General features: G+C 50.2%; 7 protein-coding genes across 7 annotated transcripts; 4 read left to right on the forward strand and 3 right to left on the reverse strand.

Annotated features, from left to right (window-relative positions):
* Positions 1–1,017: 1,017 nt before the first annotated feature.
* BDQ94DRAFT_166980 (flavin reductase family protein) lies at positions 1,018–1,869 on the forward strand (the record flags this gene model as incomplete). The annotated part of the gene is made up of 1 exon (XM_026770693.1): positions 1,018–1,869. One exon carries the CDS (start codon positions 1,018–1,020, stop codon positions 1,867–1,869), a length of 852 nt encoding a protein of 283 aa, XP_026629913.1.
* Positions 1,870–9,963: 8,094 nt separating this feature from the next.
* Positions 9,964–10,229, reverse strand: BDQ94DRAFT_137050 (uncharacterized protein). Its single transcript, XM_026764990.1, has one exon. It carries the CDS (start codon positions 10,172–10,174, stop codon positions 10,007–10,009), a length of 168 nt encoding a protein of 55 aa, XP_026629914.1. The 5' UTR covers positions 10,175–10,229; the 3' UTR covers positions 9,964–10,006.
* Positions 10,230–10,365: 136 nt separating this feature from the next.
* On the forward strand, positions 10,366–10,665 carry BDQ94DRAFT_166981 (uncharacterized protein; the record flags this gene model as incomplete). Its single annotated transcript, XM_026770694.1, has 2 exons — positions 10,366–10,473; positions 10,573–10,665. The coding sequence occupies 2 exons, from the start codon at positions 10,366–10,368 to the stop codon at positions 10,663–10,665; spliced, it is 201 nt and encodes a 66-aa protein (XP_026629915.1).
* A 1,443-nt stretch (positions 10,666–12,108) lies between these two features.
* BDQ94DRAFT_166982 (uncharacterized protein) lies at positions 12,109–13,285 on the forward strand (the record flags this gene model as incomplete). Its single annotated transcript, XM_026770695.1, has 5 exons — positions 12,109–12,234; positions 12,294–12,319; positions 12,383–12,490; positions 12,548–13,103; positions 13,163–13,285. 5 exons carry the CDS (start codon positions 12,109–12,111, stop codon positions 13,283–13,285), a joined length of 939 nt encoding a protein of 312 aa, XP_026629916.1.
* An 859-nt stretch (positions 13,286–14,144) lies between these two features.
* BDQ94DRAFT_137055 (uncharacterized protein) lies at positions 14,145–16,363 on the reverse strand. The gene is made up of 3 exons (XM_026764991.1): positions 15,679–16,363; positions 15,292–15,610; positions 14,145–15,231 (listed from the first exon to the last, which is right to left on the reverse strand). Exons 1-3 carry the CDS (start codon positions 15,951–15,953, stop codon positions 14,485–14,487), a joined length of 1,341 nt encoding a protein of 446 aa, XP_026629917.1. The 5' UTR covers positions 15,954–16,363; the 3' UTR covers positions 14,145–14,484.
* A 435-nt stretch (positions 16,364–16,798) lies between these two features.
* On the forward strand, positions 16,799–19,191 carry BDQ94DRAFT_103380 (gamma-glutamyltransferase family protein). The gene is made up of 4 exons (XM_026763382.1): positions 16,799–17,099; positions 17,157–17,175; positions 17,234–17,583; positions 17,637–19,191. The coding sequence occupies exons 1-4, from the start codon at positions 16,935–16,937 to the stop codon at positions 18,921–18,923; spliced, it is 1,821 nt and encodes a 606-aa protein (XP_026629918.1). The 5' UTR covers positions 16,799–16,934; the 3' UTR covers positions 18,924–19,191.
* A 267-nt stretch (positions 19,192–19,458) lies between these two features.
* On the reverse strand, positions 19,459–21,669 carry BDQ94DRAFT_166985 (PE repeat family protein; the record flags this gene model as incomplete). Its single annotated transcript, XM_026770696.1, has 1 exon — positions 19,459–21,669. A coding segment is annotated over one exon (2,211 nt), but the record flags the coding sequence as incomplete, so codon positions are not given.
* Between the last annotated feature and the right edge of the window lie 12 nt (positions 21,670–21,681).

Raw genomic sequence — 21,681 nt, forward strand, 5'->3', positions numbered from 1 at the left:
AACAACAGCATATCGTGATCATATATTAATATTCTTTTCGAAGACGCCTTAGTTCACTGTCTATTGTAGGATATTCATATGGGATAGATATATTTGTAGTATATATCACGCCAGTCAGTTTCTTTCAACATAAGTATTATCGTTGATTCTTTCATTTACTAGTGTTTTTTTTTGGGAAATTGGGATTAGAGTGGAATTATAGAGTGCAGCTTTTGGTTATTGTTGGTGAATTCCTTTTTTTATTTGGAGGTGTGACTACTAATTAGTTGCTTTTGTTTATAGAGTGACTTTTATATATATGTCGGGGTATATACTACTAGCATTGCTGATTGGGACGACTTGTGAGTAGAGTATTTATATATATTTATGGTTGGAAATATTGACATCTCCCAGTCAACTAACACTACTATCATGGAGTTCTGCCACCCGAATGGACATACTATTCTGGAGGAGAGTAAAAAAGACTGGATAATGGCTGAAAACCTCTCGATGGGAGCATGATGTATGATGAGCTGGTGAGTACTACGTTGTTTGAAGAGTTTATTATCTACGCTGGAGGCTGACAGGGAAAGACTGATATTGGAAGAGAGAGGAACAGGAACAAGCGATGAATTTCAAATCATGTAGTAGATAGGTAGGGAGTATGTAACATGCATTCTTGTCCACGAGGCATGGTGTCTTTTCAACACACAAGATATTAAGCACTGCTTGTGGAGAACAATGGTTGAGTACGTCACTCACTAGAGGGGGAACAAAGAGCCGACCAACAGGAATGCGCGGTCCCGAGTTCTTGGAATGCGGAGAGAGGCAGTCAGTTCCGCAACCAAGTTTGGTAGCATTTCTTTGTCTGTTTGCTCTTGGACTCAGCAACTACTTCTTCACTGCAATTTACCTCGAAGACCTGCGCATGGTCTCTTGACAAGCGACAACGCACGTGGTGTGGGTATATTCCTTGTCTCTATACTTTCATCTGCACATACGTATATCGAAAGGAGACGGGTAAGGTCTACGGCAGACATGTCTCGCAGGAAGGACCCGAACACGAAAGGGGATGTCGATGTCGCTCTGCAGCAACCCCTGAACGAGTCGGAGTCGGAGCCGGACCGGGCACCGAAGAAATCGAGACTAGATTTCAGCTCCAACGATGGCGGTGATAAGCGAAATGGTCTGGACCAGTTCATGGCCTATCCTATCCACAAGGTCAACCGACTCCTGGAGCCTGGGCCCATCCTGCTTGTGGCGACCGGCTCCTTAGCCAACAAGACGCACAACATAATGACAATGGGCTTTCATATGATGATCCAGCACGAAGGACCAACACTTGTCGGTGCTTGCATTGGGCCGTGGGACAAGAGCTATGATAATCTGAAGAAGACGGGCGAATGCGTGCTCGCCATTCCTGCGGTGGAGATGTTGGAGCAGACCGTTGATATCGGCAACTGCAGTGGAGAAGATGTCAATAAATGGGTGTCTTTTGGAATAAACCCCGTCCCAGCTCCTGATCCTGCATCTGCAGATGAGTCTTGGGGTAGAAAAGGGGGAGAGAAAGCGAGAGCACGGGCGCCTTTGGTTGGAGGGAAGGATGTTATTGCCAACATTCAATGTATGGTTGAGGACCGAGCGTTGGTGGCAAAGTACAATCTATGGGTGCTGAAGGTGACTGGAGCATGGATCAATAAAGACATGGATCTAGAGTATGGCCAGGGAAGCAGAGACCCAGCAGATGATGACGATCGTGTTGGTGGTGGCAAACGAAGGAAGAGGGAAATGAAGATGGCTCACCACCGCGGAGATGGCCGGTTCGTGGTTGACGGAAAGGAAGTCGACATGAGAGTCAGGATGGTCAAATGGAAAGAGTTCCAGGATTAGACTCGTCAGGGGCAAGATCTGTTGGAATCCACTCATCGATGACCTGCAGCTGAATGTAACAGGATTGCAGTATGCTGTTTCGTCTCATACATGGTATGCGCACAACTCTGCCATTATTTTAATGAGCAGATGGTAGGGTGCAGAGGTACTGAGACAACCGTGACAGAAGGCCTTGCTTAGTGCATCTTACTCTGCACAGCTGACATTTCTGCCCTGTTGATAGTGTCATGCTTAAATTGCGATTGCAGGATCTGTGAACGAGTCAGCGGCGAACGCCAACCCAACATGTTGGTTCCGGTTGGTGCCTGTTGGTGGCTGTTCCTGCTACGTTGCCTGCATAGAACTTGGTTGCAAAGTGGAGGAATACAGGTAATCCATGTGGAGGAGTATCGGTATCTCAGCAGAAGTAAAAAGGTTAGGGACCATACTGGCATGTTACTGTCGAATGAGGGCATTGATACACATGCGGGAGTCACCGTACTAGTTTGAACAGAGCTCTTCTTTTCGCGTCAAAGAGATTATCTGGAATCTTCTAGGGGCAAGGATGCCTCGTGGCAAGTGACCCCGCTATCTTGCGATCCCTGCCGGTATCGAAGTACTGCATGATCGCCGTCGTGCTCACCAGGGGGTGGTGCTCCGCAGCCAGCACACGTGTGGATGGATGAAACACTCCTGAGTGCCATGCAGAAGACTGGATCCATGTCGGGACGCCCGGCATATTAGTCCGGGCGCAATTAATTTGTTCTGCGCACATCATTAGTCGTCGGATAAAAGCCATTGTCTGAAGGATTCCTTAGATCCTTTGAACTAGTGCTCCCTCGCTAGCAGGGTATTCGTTCCTTCGAGGTTTAGTCCGTGATGGAAAAGGGCGGTGCAGAGCTGCTGGGGAGGGACGATTCTGCTAGCTTGGTCTGGTAAGGTGACTCTTCACAGGCTGGTTGTCGGATCAGGCCCTTGATGGTTCAGAGGGAGCAGGGGTATCTGGGGACCCTGGGCACGATGGTTCAAGCTGACGCGCCAGGGTCATTCCCAACTGCTCGAAGACATGCAAGCCCTGCAAGTCGCGGCTCGCAAACCCATTGACACTTTAGGATACTATAGCGATCCGCAGTAGGCCGGATGTGGCAGGAGTGAGATCAGACCATGTGGATATCAACCATTTCAGAGCGCATGGCACCCCTGTCAAGGCGCGAAGTAACAGGCCTCGTGGCTCTGTGACCTGTAACAATAGTACAGACTAGGTTGCAGTAGGTTGCAAACTAGAAGCTGCATGAAGATGTACCTCTCCCAAAGTAGTATCCAACGTAAACCGTAGGCTGACGTGTGGAATGTTCGACGCAGCACGGAAACTGCATCTTCACCAATAGCCGCTAGAAGGGTTGGACGGCCGATCACACTTTCCTGGTCTTCAGGTGACTAGATTACACCGTGTCGAGCTCAGCGTCGGTCATCATTCGCTACTAGGGCTCGTGCTAGCAGGGGGCCATGCTGACAGGGGCTACTATGACAGGGAGACGTTATTTTCCGGTATTGGGATTAGCTTGTGTCTATTATACGTTATCAGCGAAATGCTCTGGAAATAATGGAACACACGGAAAAGTACACAAACTATATCTTGGTTACACACTGGAAGAATCCGAATAACTAATCTGACCAGTGAACTTTCTTCGATCAAGAATAGATTAGGACTTGATATTGATGCTCGTGCAACTGTGGTTGCTTGTGTGGAACAGACACCGGAAGGGCCGTTCCGCTCTTTGACAAGCCCAACTGGCCTAAGTTCTTCTGGCCAACACATACGGCGAGTGCGGTGTCGATCGCAGACATCTTCGGCCTACGTGCCCTGTCGGGTTTTCCGGTCCTCAGCACCTTCGATGTGGAACTGATGAGGCTGATTCGCCTGTCCGTGTAGCGGAGGGTGAGGTCTATGGGGGGGGACAACCAAGCCACTTAGATAGACGAACTCGAAAACGCTGCTTGGCGGTGGGTAGTAGACAGCCTCTTAAAATCTCTTGTTAGGACGCGAATAATATGGCGGGTATTCCGTCGCGGCGTAGCCCGTCTACTCATCTAATGCTAATTAGTCAAGGAAATCTTAGTGGCTACACCATGCGTAGCGCCGTAGTGTCTTGGCTGGCTAGGGAGCCGTCCCCTGGTCCCTCAAGCTTAGCCTCAGAGAACGGGCTCAAGCGACTTATTTAGTGCAACGTACAGCGTGCTCCAATTTGCTGTTGCTAGCTTCCTAGGAGGTTAGTTGCAGCGCTTCGAAGGTTAGTGAGCGCGCCGGTCTTATCTGATGATAACACGCTCGAGCAGCGGGATGATTCCGTCCAACTCTCGACAAGAACCCGCCCAGTGCCCACAATAACATACCCCAAGTGTGGGCTGTTCAAGATTGGGTCATAGGCAAGCTCTCCACTTCGACGAATCAGGGAGGTGGCGGAGTTATAGTATTGTGATTTTTTGTCGTAGGTGTGTAATCTGGTCGAAGATTTTGTTGCATATCACAGTGTCTTTCTGGAGGCTAAAGGCGTGGAAGCCATCCGACAGTATACCGCAAATGGGAAGCCTGCAGCCGTCATCGATTACCCCTTTTAGTAGAAAAGGAGATTATCTGCAAGGAGGTATGCAGACTTATGTCTCGGGCACAGTTGAACAGACTAAACTGTCCACACTGGACCGGACCGGAACTGCGCTCGGGCTCAGATCGTCCGACGGGGATACTGAAGGTTGTGAAGACCAAATTTCCCTGTTTGTTCGAGCGGGTCCAAAGTTGGATGGGATTACCTAAGGCAGGTGTCTTGACTCTTGACAGCCTCAGGCAAGGCTGATTCGGGTTCGGATTCGACACCTGATCTATCACCTACTGATAATTTTGATGATGGCGCAGGCAAAGTCTAAACCCAAAACTGGAATAATCATCGATGATCTTCTTGAAGTTCACAGCAATCACAGTGCATGTTTCATGTGCTAGGTACACAACAGGCCTTTTCCACAGGTTTTGCGAGTCGAGATGAGGTAAGCTGATCATGTTTGTCATGCCACCCTTTCCCCCCCCCTAGCTCCCATATCTTAGGGGAGGGTAAGAGGTTTCGAATAGATGAAAGTGATGACCATCTCGCGTGGTACAGAGTTCACCAAACCCTCGGGGTGCGGATCATCAGATCCTACCTCGATGTCATCGATACCTTTGTGTTCATAGTCGATCCTCTCATAAGCTTCCTGAATTCTAAGGCTTTGCGAGGGAACCTTTAGACTGCGGGATCACGTTCCCGCTTTTGTGGCTCCAAACTGTAAATCCTCCAGATGGCCTTTTCCTTCCATGGAATCTTGCTAGTTGCTACATCCTCCGGGAGTCTGGAGGGGGGGTTCGGACTATGACTAGCCTCCGGAGACCGGAGTGCAGTGTCCCCTCATTCCAAAGACGATCCAGATTCTGCTGTCCTCGAGCCGGACCGGGGCAGATTCTGGCTCCGGCGGCCATAATCCACCGACGGATTCCACTTTTTGCCGAGCGTCCGACGAACTTTACCTGATCAGTATAGTAACTCGTTCGGGCAAGGGATATGGATAAGCAACGGGCTGTGAACCTGTGGGTTGTCATGGAAGCGTTTCAGAATCATCAGCAACAAGGGCAGTTTTTTTTCCGACGACGCAATGATGACTGCAGAAGCTATCGTCACTCTGCATGGTTAGTGCAGTCTGGCATCGAACATACTTCACACGGCATTCCTCGCGAGATGACCGCAGCGCCCGGCGTTGCGCTAGACATTGTACTTTACCACTTAGACAGACCTTAGGTCTTCGATGCTTGCTTCTCTGCTCCAGGGTTGCATCTCGTAGCGGGCTCCTTAGATGACCAGTCGGCCAATAAATTCCTGGACTGACGGTTAGGATGCTGATCATGTTCCGTTACAGGCTAGTTCATATGTCGTTTTGGAGGGGGTGGTGGAGGAGGAGGCAATTGGCACATGACAGCTCTCGATCGTCTAGTACCGATCAAGAATCACGTAGGCTACTAGATTGAGTATGTTGTCAGTATAACCACAAAGTGGTACGCATGCACTACTATAACATAACAAGACTGGAGGCCTTCTGCATCACCATTGGTCTGTTCGTATAGAAGATCTGTGGGTGGATACTCTATAGTACCGTCGAGTTATTCACTCCATCTCCTAACATACCAGTCGTTATTGACCCTGTTCTGCCGCCTCGAGCCATCATGGTAGCACAAGCCGCCGGTGGGCAGGGGGCCAGTCCAGGGCTGCTAACCCAGTGGTTCCTCCTTCCTTCCCCACATCTCGACCACGTTGTCGACTCCTAGCTTACCCTCGTGGCATGAGAGGTCGGGCCATGCCATCAGGGACGGCGTATTCCGTGCTAGACTTCGTATCCTTGCTATCATCATTTGTCTCGATCGCGTCCCATCAATTTGTATGCCGTATACACAGGCGTATCCGACGGCATAGATGAGGCAGAAATTGCCTTTTCTAGTCTTCGTGACTTGTCCAGAGAATCTTTTTTCATACGTACTACTCCATGAGCTAGCTGTCTCAAGTATCAGCAGAGAATATTTCAGAAAAAAATTCGGGCAAAGATTCTTAGGTGCAATGAGAGCCAATGAAGCCAAGCCGATTATCATGGCTGGTACTCCAATGGACTACACAAACATTGTCTTGTCCTAGTGAGAAGAGGTGGGAGAATTGATCACCCTGTACGGATCCTGAATGGTTGCTGCTATTGCCCGGCTCGTCATCATTCTGTGAGGGATCACAATCCTAGCATGGGGGCCCCGCCACGTGAAGGCCCGAGAGCCAATATGGGCTGCGGGCGGCCTTGGTGTCATGGCGATGCATGATGGACCTGGTGTCTAGGCCTGAGGCACAGGTTGGCCATCAAGTCTGCAGTAGCTAAGCCGCCTCCTGCATTTTAATTAGTTGCTACTATTAGTTGCTTGACGAATATCCACGGGACCCGCTCTCCTATACAGGACCACCAGCAAATTTCTCCGATTTGGCACGTTGCAGCCCCTCCATCAGAATCGAGGGGTTTCAGCTTCATAGTCTGCCCTCACTGTTCCCATGCCTATGACAAGCGGTGAGCTCTAAATTTTGTACGATATCGTTTAATTTGTATTTATTTCAGCAGTATACTGAGTCGGAGATGACTTGAAATCATGCTAAAGTATACGACCCGCTTCTGTTGAAGTTCGTTGAATTGTGTTGTCATGTATCACCCAGTTGGAGTCTGTCGGGGAAGTATGCCACCCCTGCTTAGGGTAGTTTCCCGAAGAAACCCGCTTATCAAGGGAGCGAGCTTCTCCTATAATGAGAATCAGACCATGCTGTCGATCCCTGACACATGGCCACCAGGATAGTCCGTGGCTTAATATCAGGCCTGCCATCTGTCATTCATATTAAACACCCTCTAATAATCGGTGTTATTAATGACAGGAATGGCTGCTAAATTGTGACGGGTAATTTCGGCATGGATCTGCCTCTATGCCGAATCGAGTCGCACCTACTCTTAACGGAGACCCAGCCACAACTCCATTGACGGAACGGGAGTGCCGCGAGTCCGCAACCTTCGTCTCCGATGGGGACGAGAATGAGTGACCCAGGTGTGTATTACATATGTTACTCGTCTGTGGGCTGGATTCTTTATCGCAGGGTTTACTGCATTCGCTGCTTCGCATTCTATACCAAAAAGGGTATCTGCCTCGCTGATGAGATCACCATTTCGAAACTTGAACTAGAACAACTTAATGCTTATTCACTTTTCTGCCCCTCGAAGTGTAAGGCAGACTGCAGTTCGAAGCACATTGATCCACGACCTGAAACAAGCTAGAAGCCCATGTGAAGTCAGAATGACCATGGCCCCCATGTTTTCTGGGACCTCTACCTCCTGGAAGGATGCACGAAGCGAAAACATTCTTGTTCCACAGGGCTGGGCATTTGTGTACCTAGCATAGACTAACCGTGTTTGGATTTTCAGTAAGGAGGCCTGAGGTAGCATCATCCCAAGGCTCCCTTGCTCGGTAGAGCCGCTACGGAATGCTTCTGTGATAGCAGCGCTATGGACGGCCTAAGCATCTAACCAATACCTTTGTGTAAGGGGAATGACCCGTGTTTGTTACACGAGTGGGTCTCCAACACACTGATTTCCCAGTTAGGCCATTTCATCTACAGCACCACTCAGCTCCGTTCATCACATCGCTACCACAACAAATTGCCTGCTCTCTGAACCTAGTTAACGACCAACACAGCTTTCCAACATTGCTCCAGGCCTCTGATTGTTCGTGTCTTGCCTGAGTAGTAAGAGTTTGCCCCTGAAAAAGCTGGTTCCTGATGGTGGTCATGGTAAGGATGTAGAGTGCTTATCTCGGCTATTCCTTTCATCCTCCTTTCTCTAGATACTCCGTCGTCGTCTTCTTCATCTGCTGGTGCTAAGGCTTCCTTCCGTTGTCTGCAGAGAATCCAGGGATCCTGAGAAAGACCGATGCTCGGTCACGTGGAATTCAGGGTAATGCACTTTACAGACTATCAGTATCCATGAAACATTACTTGGCAGGCAGACTCGGACTGGCCGGCTAAAACCCGGCGGACTTGACGATCGCCAACGGAGGGGGGTAGCCTTAAGACTACCTAATACAGCAACAACCCTGCCATCGCACGTGGGTAATAAAACAATTCTTACTACTTTGTACTACTGAGGACCGGGCGCTATGTGAGACCATGGAATAGCGCGCACGTCACTACTAGACTACTGGTAGATTGCAATTTGCAACACCTCGTTTGGAATAGTAGCGGAAAAAAAAAATGAAAAAGTCAGCAGATACCGGAAAGCCATCTGGCCCCATACAGATAAGACGAACAACTCTCTCTCTCTCTCTCTCTCTCCACAGCGCTAGAAGAGGCTCGATCGATTGTCCATGCTATGACAGTGGACACTTGACGGGGTCGCTTGAGGGGAGTCACTCCCGTTAAGGAAACAGTATAGACCATCTCAGGCTAGCGGGGCGCCGTTAAGAGGCTTTGCTGCTCGCCAGACGGTCGAGGAAATGAACAAGGCTAACCGTGACAATAAATGATCTTACTCGAATACACAGGGTCGCGTCAGTTCGCAGAATATTGGACCAATAGTAAGATTGACTGATGCTGCAGATGAGTTATTATTAGGCACTCGTGCTTCACATATGGTTTCCTGCAGTTGGAATCTTGATACAGCCGAATTTCTTATTCTGACATTGCATTTGTCGACAAGTGGCCCGGGCGGTTATCTATCGGGCAAGCAAGCAAATATCCTGGAAACCGTGTGGTGGTGTGTGCCGCAGTACCACCGACTGAATGAACCCTATTGCTCTCGCCCGGATGTCAATTGACAATTTCAAATGGCTCACAGTGGGTCGCCCCACTTGGTCCACGTTTAGCTTGAATGGAACTTTGGCCAGTGTGGCCCGTGGAGTACGGAATAGCCCGATCTTATAAGCCTTTTCCTCTTTAGCTTAAGGACCTTGCCTAGCTCCCTGAGTTTGGCAGCCCGTCTCCAAAAGTGGACCACCAAATGGAGAGTGCTTGAGGCTTTGATGAAAGCCTGAGGAGCGACACCGGGGTTGGCTGGGTGGGCTATCCTGGTCAGTCAAGTCTCTGCCCACTACTTTAGCCTGCTTAAGTCTGGAGTTGGTTCGAAAATTAGAGGGCAACAGACCTGGCCAGAATGCATTCGTCCTCCATTGGCATAGACGAGCCCCCCAATCATGAGGCTCAGACAGCCAACAAGTTCCCCAATTTTGTGCAGTAATGGTGTTCGACCTTCAGGCTCTGCATGATGTTTTCTCCTTATCAACAATATCCACACCCAGTATCATCTACCCCATAGTACTTACTATCCTTGGTCTCTGATAGACAGACACCCCTGCACAATCCTCTCATCTCACCTCCACCATGTCAGCAAATTAATATAAGACTAGTAATAGTAGCACTGCAGCAGGGGTGAACATAGTCAAGGGGAAGGGGAAGCCATGTGGTTGGCGGTCTTGGCCTGCCAACCTGATGATGCCATCTGTTTGGGCAGTATAGGAGTAGATAGTATAGGTGGGAGAAAGGTAGCCACCACATTCTACACCTACACTGGGCTGCTACGGACCACAACGGCCATCACCCGAACCCATCAGCACACTCCGTAGTGTATGACTCGTATCTTCATAGCTAACGGGATCGACTGGGATCGAATCCTGAGCCATGTGCACAGGGTATTGTTGCCCAGAAGTGGGGTACCCCTTTCTTCCCCCCTCTTTTTTCTCCATATTCGTCTCCGTGATCCCGTCCGTCACCTTCCTCCTTCGCACGAGGAGTATGAAGAGTCCGGTTCCGCTAATTAATTTGATTTTTTTTTTCTTTTAATGAGAGTGTGTGCTTCTGGCTGGGTTACCCGAAAAGCCTAACCTTCCCTTTTCTGATTCTCTCGTGCCGGCCGGGACTGGAGATCTGGAAAACCATGGCTCAGCTTACTATGCAGTGGAGTCTTGTAGAAAACCAACAACAAACGGAGCCGTTGAAGTATGATTATTCGATCAGTCAGTCAAACTGGAATTATACGAACGAGGTAGGTCAGATGTTGTAATTTTTCTCTTGCTTTTAGTTTTTCACTATTGTTATTTTTTTTATCCTAATTCCCTGCCGTAAAAAAACCCGATGGGTACAGGACGGGTTCTTCTTCACTCCATCTGCAGTGCGCCTCAGCCGCAACACCACCTGGACTGCTGGTAGCACGGTGTTGCTTGAAGAGGGAACTTGAAGGGATGTTGGCCCCATGGCGCCTGTCATTTGCCCGTTCGACCAACGAGGCCCACAATAACGATGGATTAGACCAAGCCAAAAGAGGGAAACCCATCGTTCCTGCCAAGTGAGTATGACAAAAACGCCCTGCCGTCTTTTCTTTTCTTTTCTTTTTTTTTTTTTTACCTTCTCCATTTTTTTCCATTTGGTCTTGTCTGACTGTTTATTTTATTTTATTTCTTACCTTCCTTACTGGATCAATTAAATTGATCCGTAAATAATCCTGATCGGGAAAGAGATGACAGGATTCCACTTTTCAATTCCCACTTTTCTTGTAAGTAGACTGGATACATCGGTTAGCCTCGCTGGGGAGAGCGGATTCACAGTTCCGTCTCCATCTGACCTGGTGGTAGTGAAAGTAGTTCAAGTCTAACATAGCCATGGTAGCAGTGCTAGTCCTGAGTGGTTGCTTGCTGTGATCACCCTACAAACTGATCATCAAACTGCAGTGCACTGGCTCTCGCTTACCTGCCTTAGGTACATTTCTCTCCCTTGGTGCAGAGCCTGAAGGAGATTGGACGATAATTGCAGTGTCGTATTTATTTTTATCTCTGATTATTATTATTCTTATTATTATTAGTCTCACGGTTATTTTCATGATTTTTTATTTTCCTTATTACCATAACAATACATTGTGATTTTAATTTAATTTAATTTTTTTATTTACTATTTGGTTACTATGCTTCCAAATCATTTCCCACCTTCGCTTTCCCCGGCGATCGCTCGGGAAGGACTAAGAAATACCAACTAGATAGAGTAACTGGGTGGTAGTAGTAGTGGTTCACCCAGGTCTAGCCTCATCGAGTGGTGCTTTCTATATCACTTTTTCTTCGCTCACTCCAGACTACCCACCCTGACAGCCTCTCCGCCACCATTCCGCCCGTTTCAGATCGTCACTTTACTTCTTCTTCTTCTTCTTTTTTTCCCCATCTTAATCTCACTGCCCCAATCCGGCCTGCAGATGCGAGGCATTTTTCCTGCCTCATCCGTTCTGATCTCACCCTGGTCTGTTCCCCAATTCTGCTAGTATAGCTGCATCACAGCCCACCTCCCACTTTAACCCCCAATCTCCACACTACCACATGTCTATCCCGTTCCTGACAAGTTCTGGGTCTGTTACAGAATGATCAGGGGATAGCCTCCTCCAGGAACCAAATCCTATATCTTCCGCTCACTCGCCAATCTAAATCCCGTCTATCCTCACTCCATCACAACCAACTCTATAAGATCAAAGCATCTTCCTGCCTCTTCATCCTTCAAACTCCAACAACTCAAACTTCAAACAACTTCAACTACTACCAATCCTACTCCTGCTACAACAACAACAACAACAACCACCACCACCACCAATACCTTTTAAAACACCATCAATCACACCAAGCAGAAAGACGAAACTTTAACAATGCGTCGAAGCACTACTCAATCGGAGATCCCTCTCCCTATCACCTACACCCCAACTACGCATCGCATCAGCAAAGCGAAGAAGGGAAAGCGTGTGCATGCTTGCGAGTACCCGGGCTGCAACAAGGTTAGTACCATGAGAATGCTGTCGCACAGACTTGGCAACAAGCTGACCCTTCAATTCAGGTCTTCACAAGAGCCGAGCACCGAAGGTAAGCCACTGCGCTTGTGCCGCAATAATCTTGCCTGATCGGTATGCTAACTCAATCTTACAGACGCCATGAGCTGAACCACAACCCTGAAGCCCTATTCCGGTGTACCCACAGCCACTGCAAAAAGGCATTCCACCGCCCTGACCTTCTCGCCCGCCACATGGAAAGACAGTAAGTACTTCCTGCTACTACGGCTTGCTTGTCTCTTTTACTGACGATTACCCTCAGCGAATTGGAAGCACAGATGGATAGGACTGCCCAATGGCACCAGCAGAGCCGTACTCCCATCATCTCTGAGCCTTATGTCCCTGCCACCACGTCTATGCCCGCAACTCAAACACCATACCTGGCTGTCACCCAACCGCACAATGCGATGTCGGTTGGGGCCCTCGTGGCGCCTGCCATCCACCCAGACCTCTCCAATGACTGCGGCTTGATGTGGAATAGTGTCGAAATTACATCTGGACACCAGACTCCTTTGTACCAAGGCCCCCATCAGATCCACGAGTCCGTAGAAGACAGTCGGTACTACGCTACCCCGGAAACGTGCCCGTCCCCTATCTCGGATGGCACTTCCCTCTCAGTTCACTCTCACTCCCGTTCGTCTGTCGTCTCCACACCGGTTACGGTCGCTGAACCGTATCCCGAGAGCCTCATGGAACCCGACCTGACTTCCTCGCCAATGTCCATGCAGTCGACTATGCGCTGCTGGGAACAGCCAGACACCAGCCTCCCGTCCCTAAGCATGATGCCTCTTCCTCTCACCGAAAGCCTCCTTCATCCGGTATGTCAATCAGACAGAACATCCACGATAGTATAATCATCGCTAACCTACCATTGCAGTCTATCCACTGCCATTATCCATCGCCCAGCTGGTCAGCGAGCCCAAGCCTGACCTATGAGGAACATGCCCTTCCCCCCGCCTCATACCCGCCCGCAATGAACTGGAAGTCGTGGGCGATATGAGCGACAACCAAGCCAACAGGCGGTGATAACTTTCATTTCTTTACCACCGACGACAGGCCGGTGCCTAATTAGGGCTTATGAGCCATGCTCCCATACGACTGATACGCTATTACTCGCCTCCCTCTGGATGAAACGCAGTGATAAATCTTAATATCTCTGGTACTCCTAATTCGTGCGGGCCGGGAATAATGCGACCATACGAGAAGAAGAGAACTACGCAGCATCACCGTCAAGCCGGTCTCGCACCGTTCAATCGAACCATAATACGACACTAATGCCGTCATGCACTGACGTTGGCATCACCGGGTCCACGAGGCTCTGGGAAAAGGCCATTAAAGAAAAAAGTGGCCTGATCCCATAATCCATCTGCCTACTATCTTTCCTTCTTGTCATTTCCTTTGTCTGTCTGCACATATTTCCTTTGTTCTGGAGAAAAAGCCTTGGTTTGCGAATGGCTACCCGGCTGTGGGATGGCGTCCATTTTGGATCTTTATGAATTGATTATATACCCATGTTGTGTGGCTTTCTTATTTTGCAACGTGCACTGATTGTCCATATGTCATGTTATATTGAGTTATGCTAGCTTGATGGTTTTCTTACTTTCCCTTTTATTGTGTGTCTTGATGCCTTATCTGAGCCAATGATGTTTTCTCTTTTCTTTTCCTCTATGCAACCTTGTACAATGCTTTGCTTTTTCTTATAGAAATCATTTTGTATACTAGTATAGACTACGCTTCTTGCTGCAAAACAGATCATTTTAACACTTCACTTCTTCTGATATTGTTTTTGATAATTCCTCTGATAATATTTCGAATAGCTTACAATGTTTAAATATATATTGACTTCGAGAATAGACATTGGTGTCTCTTTATTTTTGAATAGCTAATGAGTCTTGTAGTGTGGAATCCATGAGGATCTGACGAGAATTATGGCACAAATACTAGTCCGTTGAGAACAATCCAGACGATGTTGGCAATCATGATACCAGGACTATGTATCCCATTAGTGACTGCTGCTAGATATGTTTCTCATGCCATGATGATATCTGAGTTCATCTCGCTAGATGAGACTCAATTCCAGCCTAGAGTCTAGAAATATCCAGGATACCAAGTCGCCATTAATATCCTATCCTCGTCTACCAGACAAATAGCTATCTAGGCACCTGGCAATTACTCCATCTAGCTAATATTCGTAAATCATCAAACGTTCCTCAGCTCATCTCTGGCTGGGATGACTCTCCAACACCATCCACACCAGCTTCGATGTTGTCCCCGCTCCTCTCTAGTAAGATACTCGCCTGTTTCACGCTCATCTTCATGCTCTACTACGCAAGCACCCACTGTGACTCGTTTCTTCGCCTTGTGTTTGACGCGGCCTCCGATGCCTATGATCTCCTGTCGGAAGTAGCCGGGTTCTTCTTCCTCACGGTGTTCCCAGCCGTCATGGGCATGGTTATGGTGTCGTGGAGGACTCTGGCTGTGGCGGTGTTCGTAGTAGCGGCCGTAGTCAGGGGGGCTCCCTGAGGCTTCGTCCGCTTCGCATTCTACTTCTAGCTCGATTTCTTGAGCGGCAAGACAGTCCTCTCCTCGACCGCATTTCACGCCCTGGCAGCCTTCGCCGATACCAGTGCCGAGACCGCCAAGGTAGGTACTATAACGGGTGCGCCATGTCCATACCCGTCGGTAGGTTGTATCGCTGCTGCGTACTTGGTGTCCGCACTGGTGACAAAGCCATATAGCATCATCGCAGGAGCAAGGTGTACGCTGGAATGCCGAAATGATGGACCGAGGAGTCTGAGAAGGCGAATTTGCGTAGATATTGTGTGGATGAGCATGTTCGTAGGGTGGCTCGATAAGCTCATTCAGCGGGGCCGTACGACAAGTGGTGCAGAGACGACGAATGCGGTGCCTGAGCATGTGGCTGGATGGGGGTTTGATAACGCAGTTCTGGGTGACAAAGGTATCAGTATTACCATGAAGACAGAGAGCTTGGTGGAACGGACTCACCCGGCACACAACCTTGGAACATCGACGGCATTCGGCCACCATATCTCGGGCGCATTTGGAGATCTTACCACTGGTCAAGCGTCCGGAACTTCTGGCGTTCTGGCTGAGCAAGCGCATAACCGACTTGACGCTGTCGGGAATGCAAGCTCCGCTGTCCAACATGTCCGACAGTGTCTCGATATACTCATTCTCACAACGCAAGGTCTGCTTCACCAGCTGCTGGCGATAGGGAGACAAATTGGCGTGGAATTGACGGCATGTCCGCGAGAGGGCGTGCAGAGTATTCAGATCCACCGAGCGAGCAATTTCCTTGATGATTCTGTATCCGCAGTTAGCACACCATACCGAACCAGACACTGGAGCGGCCTGGTTCAAAGTGTCTCATACGGATAGCAGCTCAGAGCAGCTGAGAAGGCATTCCGATTTGGATCTTGTTGTGGCGCTTTAGGGATGGGAGAAATGCTGTGTAACGGGTCTGTGGAGCGATCACTGTCCGCGGATGGATCCGCTGCACGATGCGGCGGCTCGTCCGGCCTGACGGGCAATAGTTCGGATAACCCAGGCTTTTTGGGTTCGATGTAGGGATGTAGGAAGGAATTGGAGGGACCCGAGATGCTATGCGGGCTAAGCGCATCGTCTTCGAAGTCAATGAAAACCACCATCCTGTTTAGAGGGAAGTAATGATCACACAGGCGGAGGGAAAAGAGATCCACAGGTTCCGTAGAGGCTTGCTAGCCGGCAGCAGCCTGGATGAACGAGCAACGAGAATTGAGCAGTAGAAGCGAGGCAGACGAGCCAAATCACTCTGGCTGGGCCATAATAGGATTATAACACGTTCAAGGAAGCACAGGATGCCTGTTGAATGGCTGCAGTGGGATGATACGGCAGGGAAACATCCAGCTCCGCTCCGTATTCGGCGCGGGTCCTGAAGATCAACAGCAGTGGTTCGTCTCGGGCGATCGAGAACCCGTGGGCAATTTGGCTGGGTCAGATGGGGAACCCCAACGTGGAACCGAAACCTTCAGGGCGGCCCTTATTATATTTGAGGCAGACAAGTCATATCCAAGGCGCCTCGTGGAGGATAACTTGCCGGCAGCTTTCTTCTCCCAACGTCATTCTCCGTTGGGGTCACGCGTCGGCTGCCCGTCAGGTGCCACGCCTTTCCTCTTCGGGAAGGTACATCGCCCTCTCTCCGCTCCTCCGCATTTGCTCTGCTTCCCTCTTTGCTTGATCTTCTTCTACTTACTTTATGTGTGGATATTGTACTTGAGGGGAAAAATTGCAGGTACGACTATCATGCTGGGAGAATTCTATTCTATCTTCCCGTGTTATTTCGTATCAATTGGGTGTAGTTGGTACATCTACGCCTAGTAAAGATGGACTCGAGCGGCCAAAAGGAGGGGTGAGACTCATCTTACCCCACCACGCAGTTGGAGTCATTTCTAGTATCTTATCGGGGAAGTCGGGGCATTTCCCGAGGATAAGTGACCACCTCTCTTTCGTATCGCCGATCCCAAGCCTCCAGTGAGAATCTACTTCTTGCTTGATATTTCTTTTCCTCTTCTCTGCCACTTGACTCCCTTAGATCCTCCTCCGCGAGACCCTCTTCCCCATCGCAAACACCGCCTGATCACGCCATCAAGATGCCATTGAACTCCAAAGCTGTCTATTCTCGTCTAAACCCCGACTTTGCCCCTTTTGCGAGTCGGAGGAGTACTGTGCATAGCACGAAAGGAATCGTAACCTGTACTCAGCCATTGGCGGCCGCCGCAGGTCACAGAATCCTGAGTGAAGGAGGCAATGCCGCAGTACGTCTTAGAAGAAACCTGCCCTCTGCTTAGATGTAATGCTAACTTCGGGAAAAGGATGCTGCTGTAGCTGTCGGTCAGTAGAACAAGTGTGTTTAGAGAGAAGATGAAACTAAGAGAAACGTGTCTACTAGCTGCGGCATTGAATATCACGGAGCCCTCATCCACAGGCATCGGTGGAGACATGTTTTGTCTCTTCTATGATGCCAAAACGAAGAAAGTCCACTCACTGAACGGCTCTGGTCGCTATCCTGCCAATGCGACTCTCGAAAAGGTCAGGAAGGATCTGAACCTTGGCCCGGATGATTCTGGGAAAATACCAATGACCAGCGTCCTCGCCGTGTCTACTCCAGGTGCCGCGGCAGGATGGGTTGATACTGTGGAAAAGTTCGGTAGTGGAAATCTGTCCTTGGAGCAGATCTTGCGTCCTGCCATTGAACTCGGTGAGGAAGGCTTTCCTGTCTCGGAGTTGGCATCTTTCTTTGTAAGCATATTGTTCGCTTCGTTCAACCCATACGAAAAGCTGACTTCTTACAGTGGCACGAAAGCGAGCATCTGATTCGTGCAGCATCGCCAAACTACCACGAGATGCTCAAATCTGACCCTAACGCTGAAAATGGTGTTCGGAGCCCTCTACCCGGAGAAATCCTGCGAAATCCCACACTCGCCCAAACATTCCGAGCGCTTGCCGCAGAAGGAAAGAAGGGTTTCTATGAGGGACGTGTTGCAGAAGAACTTGTCAAAGTCGTCCAGGACCTGGGAGGCTATATAACCCTGGAAGACCTTAAGTTCCACGCCGAAACAGGAAGCCAGGAAACAGAAGCCGTCTCGCTTAAGTTTACCGGTCAGGATATTGTGGAGAAGCAGACCGCCGGTACGACCGGCGAGGCTAACCAGGGAGTGGAAATATGGGAGCATCCACCGAACGGGCAGGGTATCGTGGCTCTTATGGCCCTGGGTATCCTCGAGGAATTAGAACGCACAGGAAAGATCCCAAAGTTCACTGAGGCACAGCACAACTCCGCCGAATATCTACACGCAGTCATCGAGAGCCTTCGCATTGCATTTGCCGATGGGTCCTGGTGGGTCACCGATCCCGACGTGGAGAAGGTCCCAAGCAAGGAACTTATATCCCGCGAGTATCTCGCGGAGCGTGCCAAGCTGTTCAATCCTGATAAGGCTTCTGATATCATTGATCATGGCAGTCCAGCTCACAACCATTGTGATACGGTATACTTTGCAGTGACAGACAAAGAGGGCAACGGTATCTCTTTCATCAACAGCAACTATGGTGGTTTCGGAACGTGTATCATACCAAAGGGATGCGGGTTCACACTACAAAACCGGGGTGCCAACTTCTCGCTGACCCCTGGGCATCCGAACGTTCTGGCCCCGCGCAAGAGACCCTATCATACCATCATTCCGGCATTGATCACTAACGTCTCTGACGGTTCTCTTCATTCAGTATATGGTGTGATGGGCGGCTTCATGCAACCACAGGGTCACGTACAGGTCCTGCTCAATATGCTTGCATTCAACTACCACCCTCAAGCTGCGCTCGATAGTCCTCGAATCTGTATCGCCGCTGGTAACGCCGATGGCGAAAAGCCCATCGACAGAACAGTTTATGTCGAGGAAGGTGTCAGCGATGCTGCTGTTGAGGGCCTAAAGCAGCTGGGCCATCAAGTCGAGGTTCTGACTGGATGGAAGAGGGGCATGTTCGGCCGTGGTCAGATTATCCGTTGTCATTATGATGATGGGAAGCTGGTGTACAGCGCTGGTAGCGACTTGAGAGGTGATGGAATGGCAATTCCAGCCCTGTGAAGTTTTACCCCGGGGATTTTAAAACCTCATTATGACGAGCTAAGACGATACGTATCCTAGAATGTGCCAATGCAGCCCAAATAAGTTGATTCATTCATGTCCCACAGCGCGCTCAGAAACCCATAAACGTAAGGACTGAAGTAAAAGAAATTCCGCTAGTTTCCACACGCTTCACCGTAGACAGCACTTTTCAAGAAGAAAAGAAAACATTAGAAGTAAATATAAGCCTCATATAGAAAACAAGTCATATCATTCGTGAAAATAATCAATTGCATGCAGCATACATCAAACGTAAGGTACATGAGAATAGAACCGAAATAGGCTAAAATGCTTCATATGAAAAAGCCACAAGCACCCCGAACCATATGCTATTCCCGCTGATGCATGCATGCTGTGAACCTGCTGCGATAAATGCAAAGTGAAACAAAGCAAAACAATGAATAAATAAATACATCGAACTGACGGGAAGAACGGAAGGGAAGGACAGGATTACCACAAGGGTGATTGGGTTTGTTGATTCCCCGGCAAGCTATCATCAGTGAGCAGCAATCGCTCCCAAGAGGGTCTTCAGCTTGGAAGGCCCACTGGGTGGAGGAGACGGCTCGCGACGATGCCTGTGATGGCGATGGCGATGCTCTCCGCTACTGCGGTGATGGCGACGTTGCTCGGGTTCCTCCTCCCTTGCCCTTGCTTCCTGCTCCATTTCCATCCTCTTGCGCTCTCTGCGAGCTTCACGCCGAGCTCGAGCTTCTTCGTCGTCCTCGGGACGTGATCGACCGGAGCGCTCACTGCTGCTCTTGCCTTCTTGCGACTGACGTTGACTCTGGTGGGAGGATGACCTTCTCTCACGATCTTTGTAGACGTTGGCGGAGGCCTTGGCAGCATTGATCTTCAGGAGTGGGCCGTTGGTGTCCGACTGACCCTCCATATACTTCAGGAAGAAGCGAGGCTTGGGTTCTGTGGACTGGGTGTGGCGTGATGAAGAGCTGCTCTTGCGCTCGCGGTCCTGGCTTCCGGAGTGATCTGAGCGTGGGTGTGACCTGGCAGGTGCGCTCTCTTTCCCGCTCAACGAACGTTCGGATTGTTCCAAGTTCCTTGATCTCGCGCTTCGCTCAGAGCGCTTTGCGCGTTCCCGCTCCCGCTCCCGTTCAAGTTGTTCACGTTGTTCGCGTTCGCGCTCTCGTTGTTGTCTGCGCTCACGCTCTTGTTGTCTGCGTTCTTGCTCTTGTTGTATACGCTCCTGCTCTCGTATACGCTCCTGCTCTCGTTGTATACGCTCTTGCTCTTGTTGTATACGCTCTTTTTCTTGTTGTCTGCGCGCGCGTTCTTGTCGTCTTTGCTCGCGCTCGCGCTCACGCTCGAGCTCGCGTTGGCGTTCGTACTCTCGTTCCCGTTCACGTTTCCGCTCGTCGCGATCCCGGTCACGCTCCCGCTGCTTATCCTTTTCTCTCTCTCTTCCACGGTCCAAAGAGCGGCGCTCTTTCTCGATGACCTGGATCTTTTGCTTCTGCTTCTCTTCATGAAGTCTTTTGGACTCCTGTAAAGCTTGTGCCCATCGACCCACAATACCAACACGCTCACCTTTTTGCCGTTGGGATCGATGGCCGTCAGAAGAGCTTCTAGACTCCTTCCGATCATAGTCGGCGTCAGGTGATCTTCTGTGCTTCCTTCGTGAGTCTTTCCGGTGGACTGATGCGGCGGCTGCGGCGGCGGCAGCAGCAGCAGCGGCCCCGGCCGCGGCTCCAGCTAGGATTTCGCCTCTTGAAGAATCAATAGCCTCGGTTTCCTCTGACGGCTCTGAGCTCGGATCTGCTTCATATCCTTCGCTTTCGCCATGTTCTTCCGGTAGCGGTGCAGCGACTTCTGATGGGTCGATAGGAAAAGATCTCTCAGCAGGGGCTATATCTTCTGCCGGTTCTGGTTCATTGACCGAACCGGGTTCGTCAACAGGTGCAGCGTCTTCAACGGCAGCCCGCTCTTCAGCAGGAACGGCCTCTTCGACCGGAATGGCCTCTTCCACAACAGCAGGTTCTTCCACAGCAGTAGGTTCTTCCACAGCAGCAGGTTCTTCCACAGCAACAGGTTCTTCCACAGAGGCGGGTTCTTCCACAGCGGCGGGTTCTTCCACAGAGGCGGGTTCTTCCACAGAGGCGGGTTCTTCCACAGCGGCGGGTTCTTCAGCCGGGGCAGCTGCTTCCGGAGCAGGCTTCTCAGCAGCAGGTTCCACTGCAACAGGCTCTTCCGCTGCAGTAGGTTCTTCTACCGGAGCAGGTTCTTCTGCTGCAACAGGCTCTTCCGCTGCAGTAGGTTCTTCTATCGGAGCAGTTTCTTCTGCTGCAACAGGCTCTTCAACGGTGATTTCTTCTACTGGGGCTGGTTCTTCCGCAGTTGTTTGCTCATCAGCAGCAGGTTCCTCCGCCGAGGGAGGCTCTTCTGCAGCAGGGGTAGCCTCTTCCACCGGAGCAGGTTCTTCCACTGGTGCGGGGTCGTCAACAGCTTGTTCAGCGGGAACCTCTTCAACAGACGAAGACTCTTCTACTGGCGGTTGTTCTTCAGCGGCAGCGAGCTCCTCGGGAGCAGGTTCTTCGACCGGAGCAGGTTCTTCGGTGACAGGCTCTTCGGCGACGGGCTCTTCAGAGGCGGCAGGTTCCTCAGTGGTGGTAGGTTCCTCGGTGGCGGGAATCTCGACAGCTTTCTCAACCGGGGCAGGCTCTTCAACCGGGGCGGGCTCTTCAACCGGGGCGGGCTCTTCAACCGG

This window comes from Aspergillus welwitschiae (genome assembly GCF_003344945.1).
Source record: "Aspergillus welwitschiae strain CBS 139.54b unplaced genomic scaffold BDQ94scaffold_5, whole genome shotgun sequence".
Taxonomy (NCBI): domain Eukaryota; kingdom Fungi; phylum Ascomycota; class Eurotiomycetes; order Eurotiales; family Aspergillaceae; genus Aspergillus; species Aspergillus welwitschiae.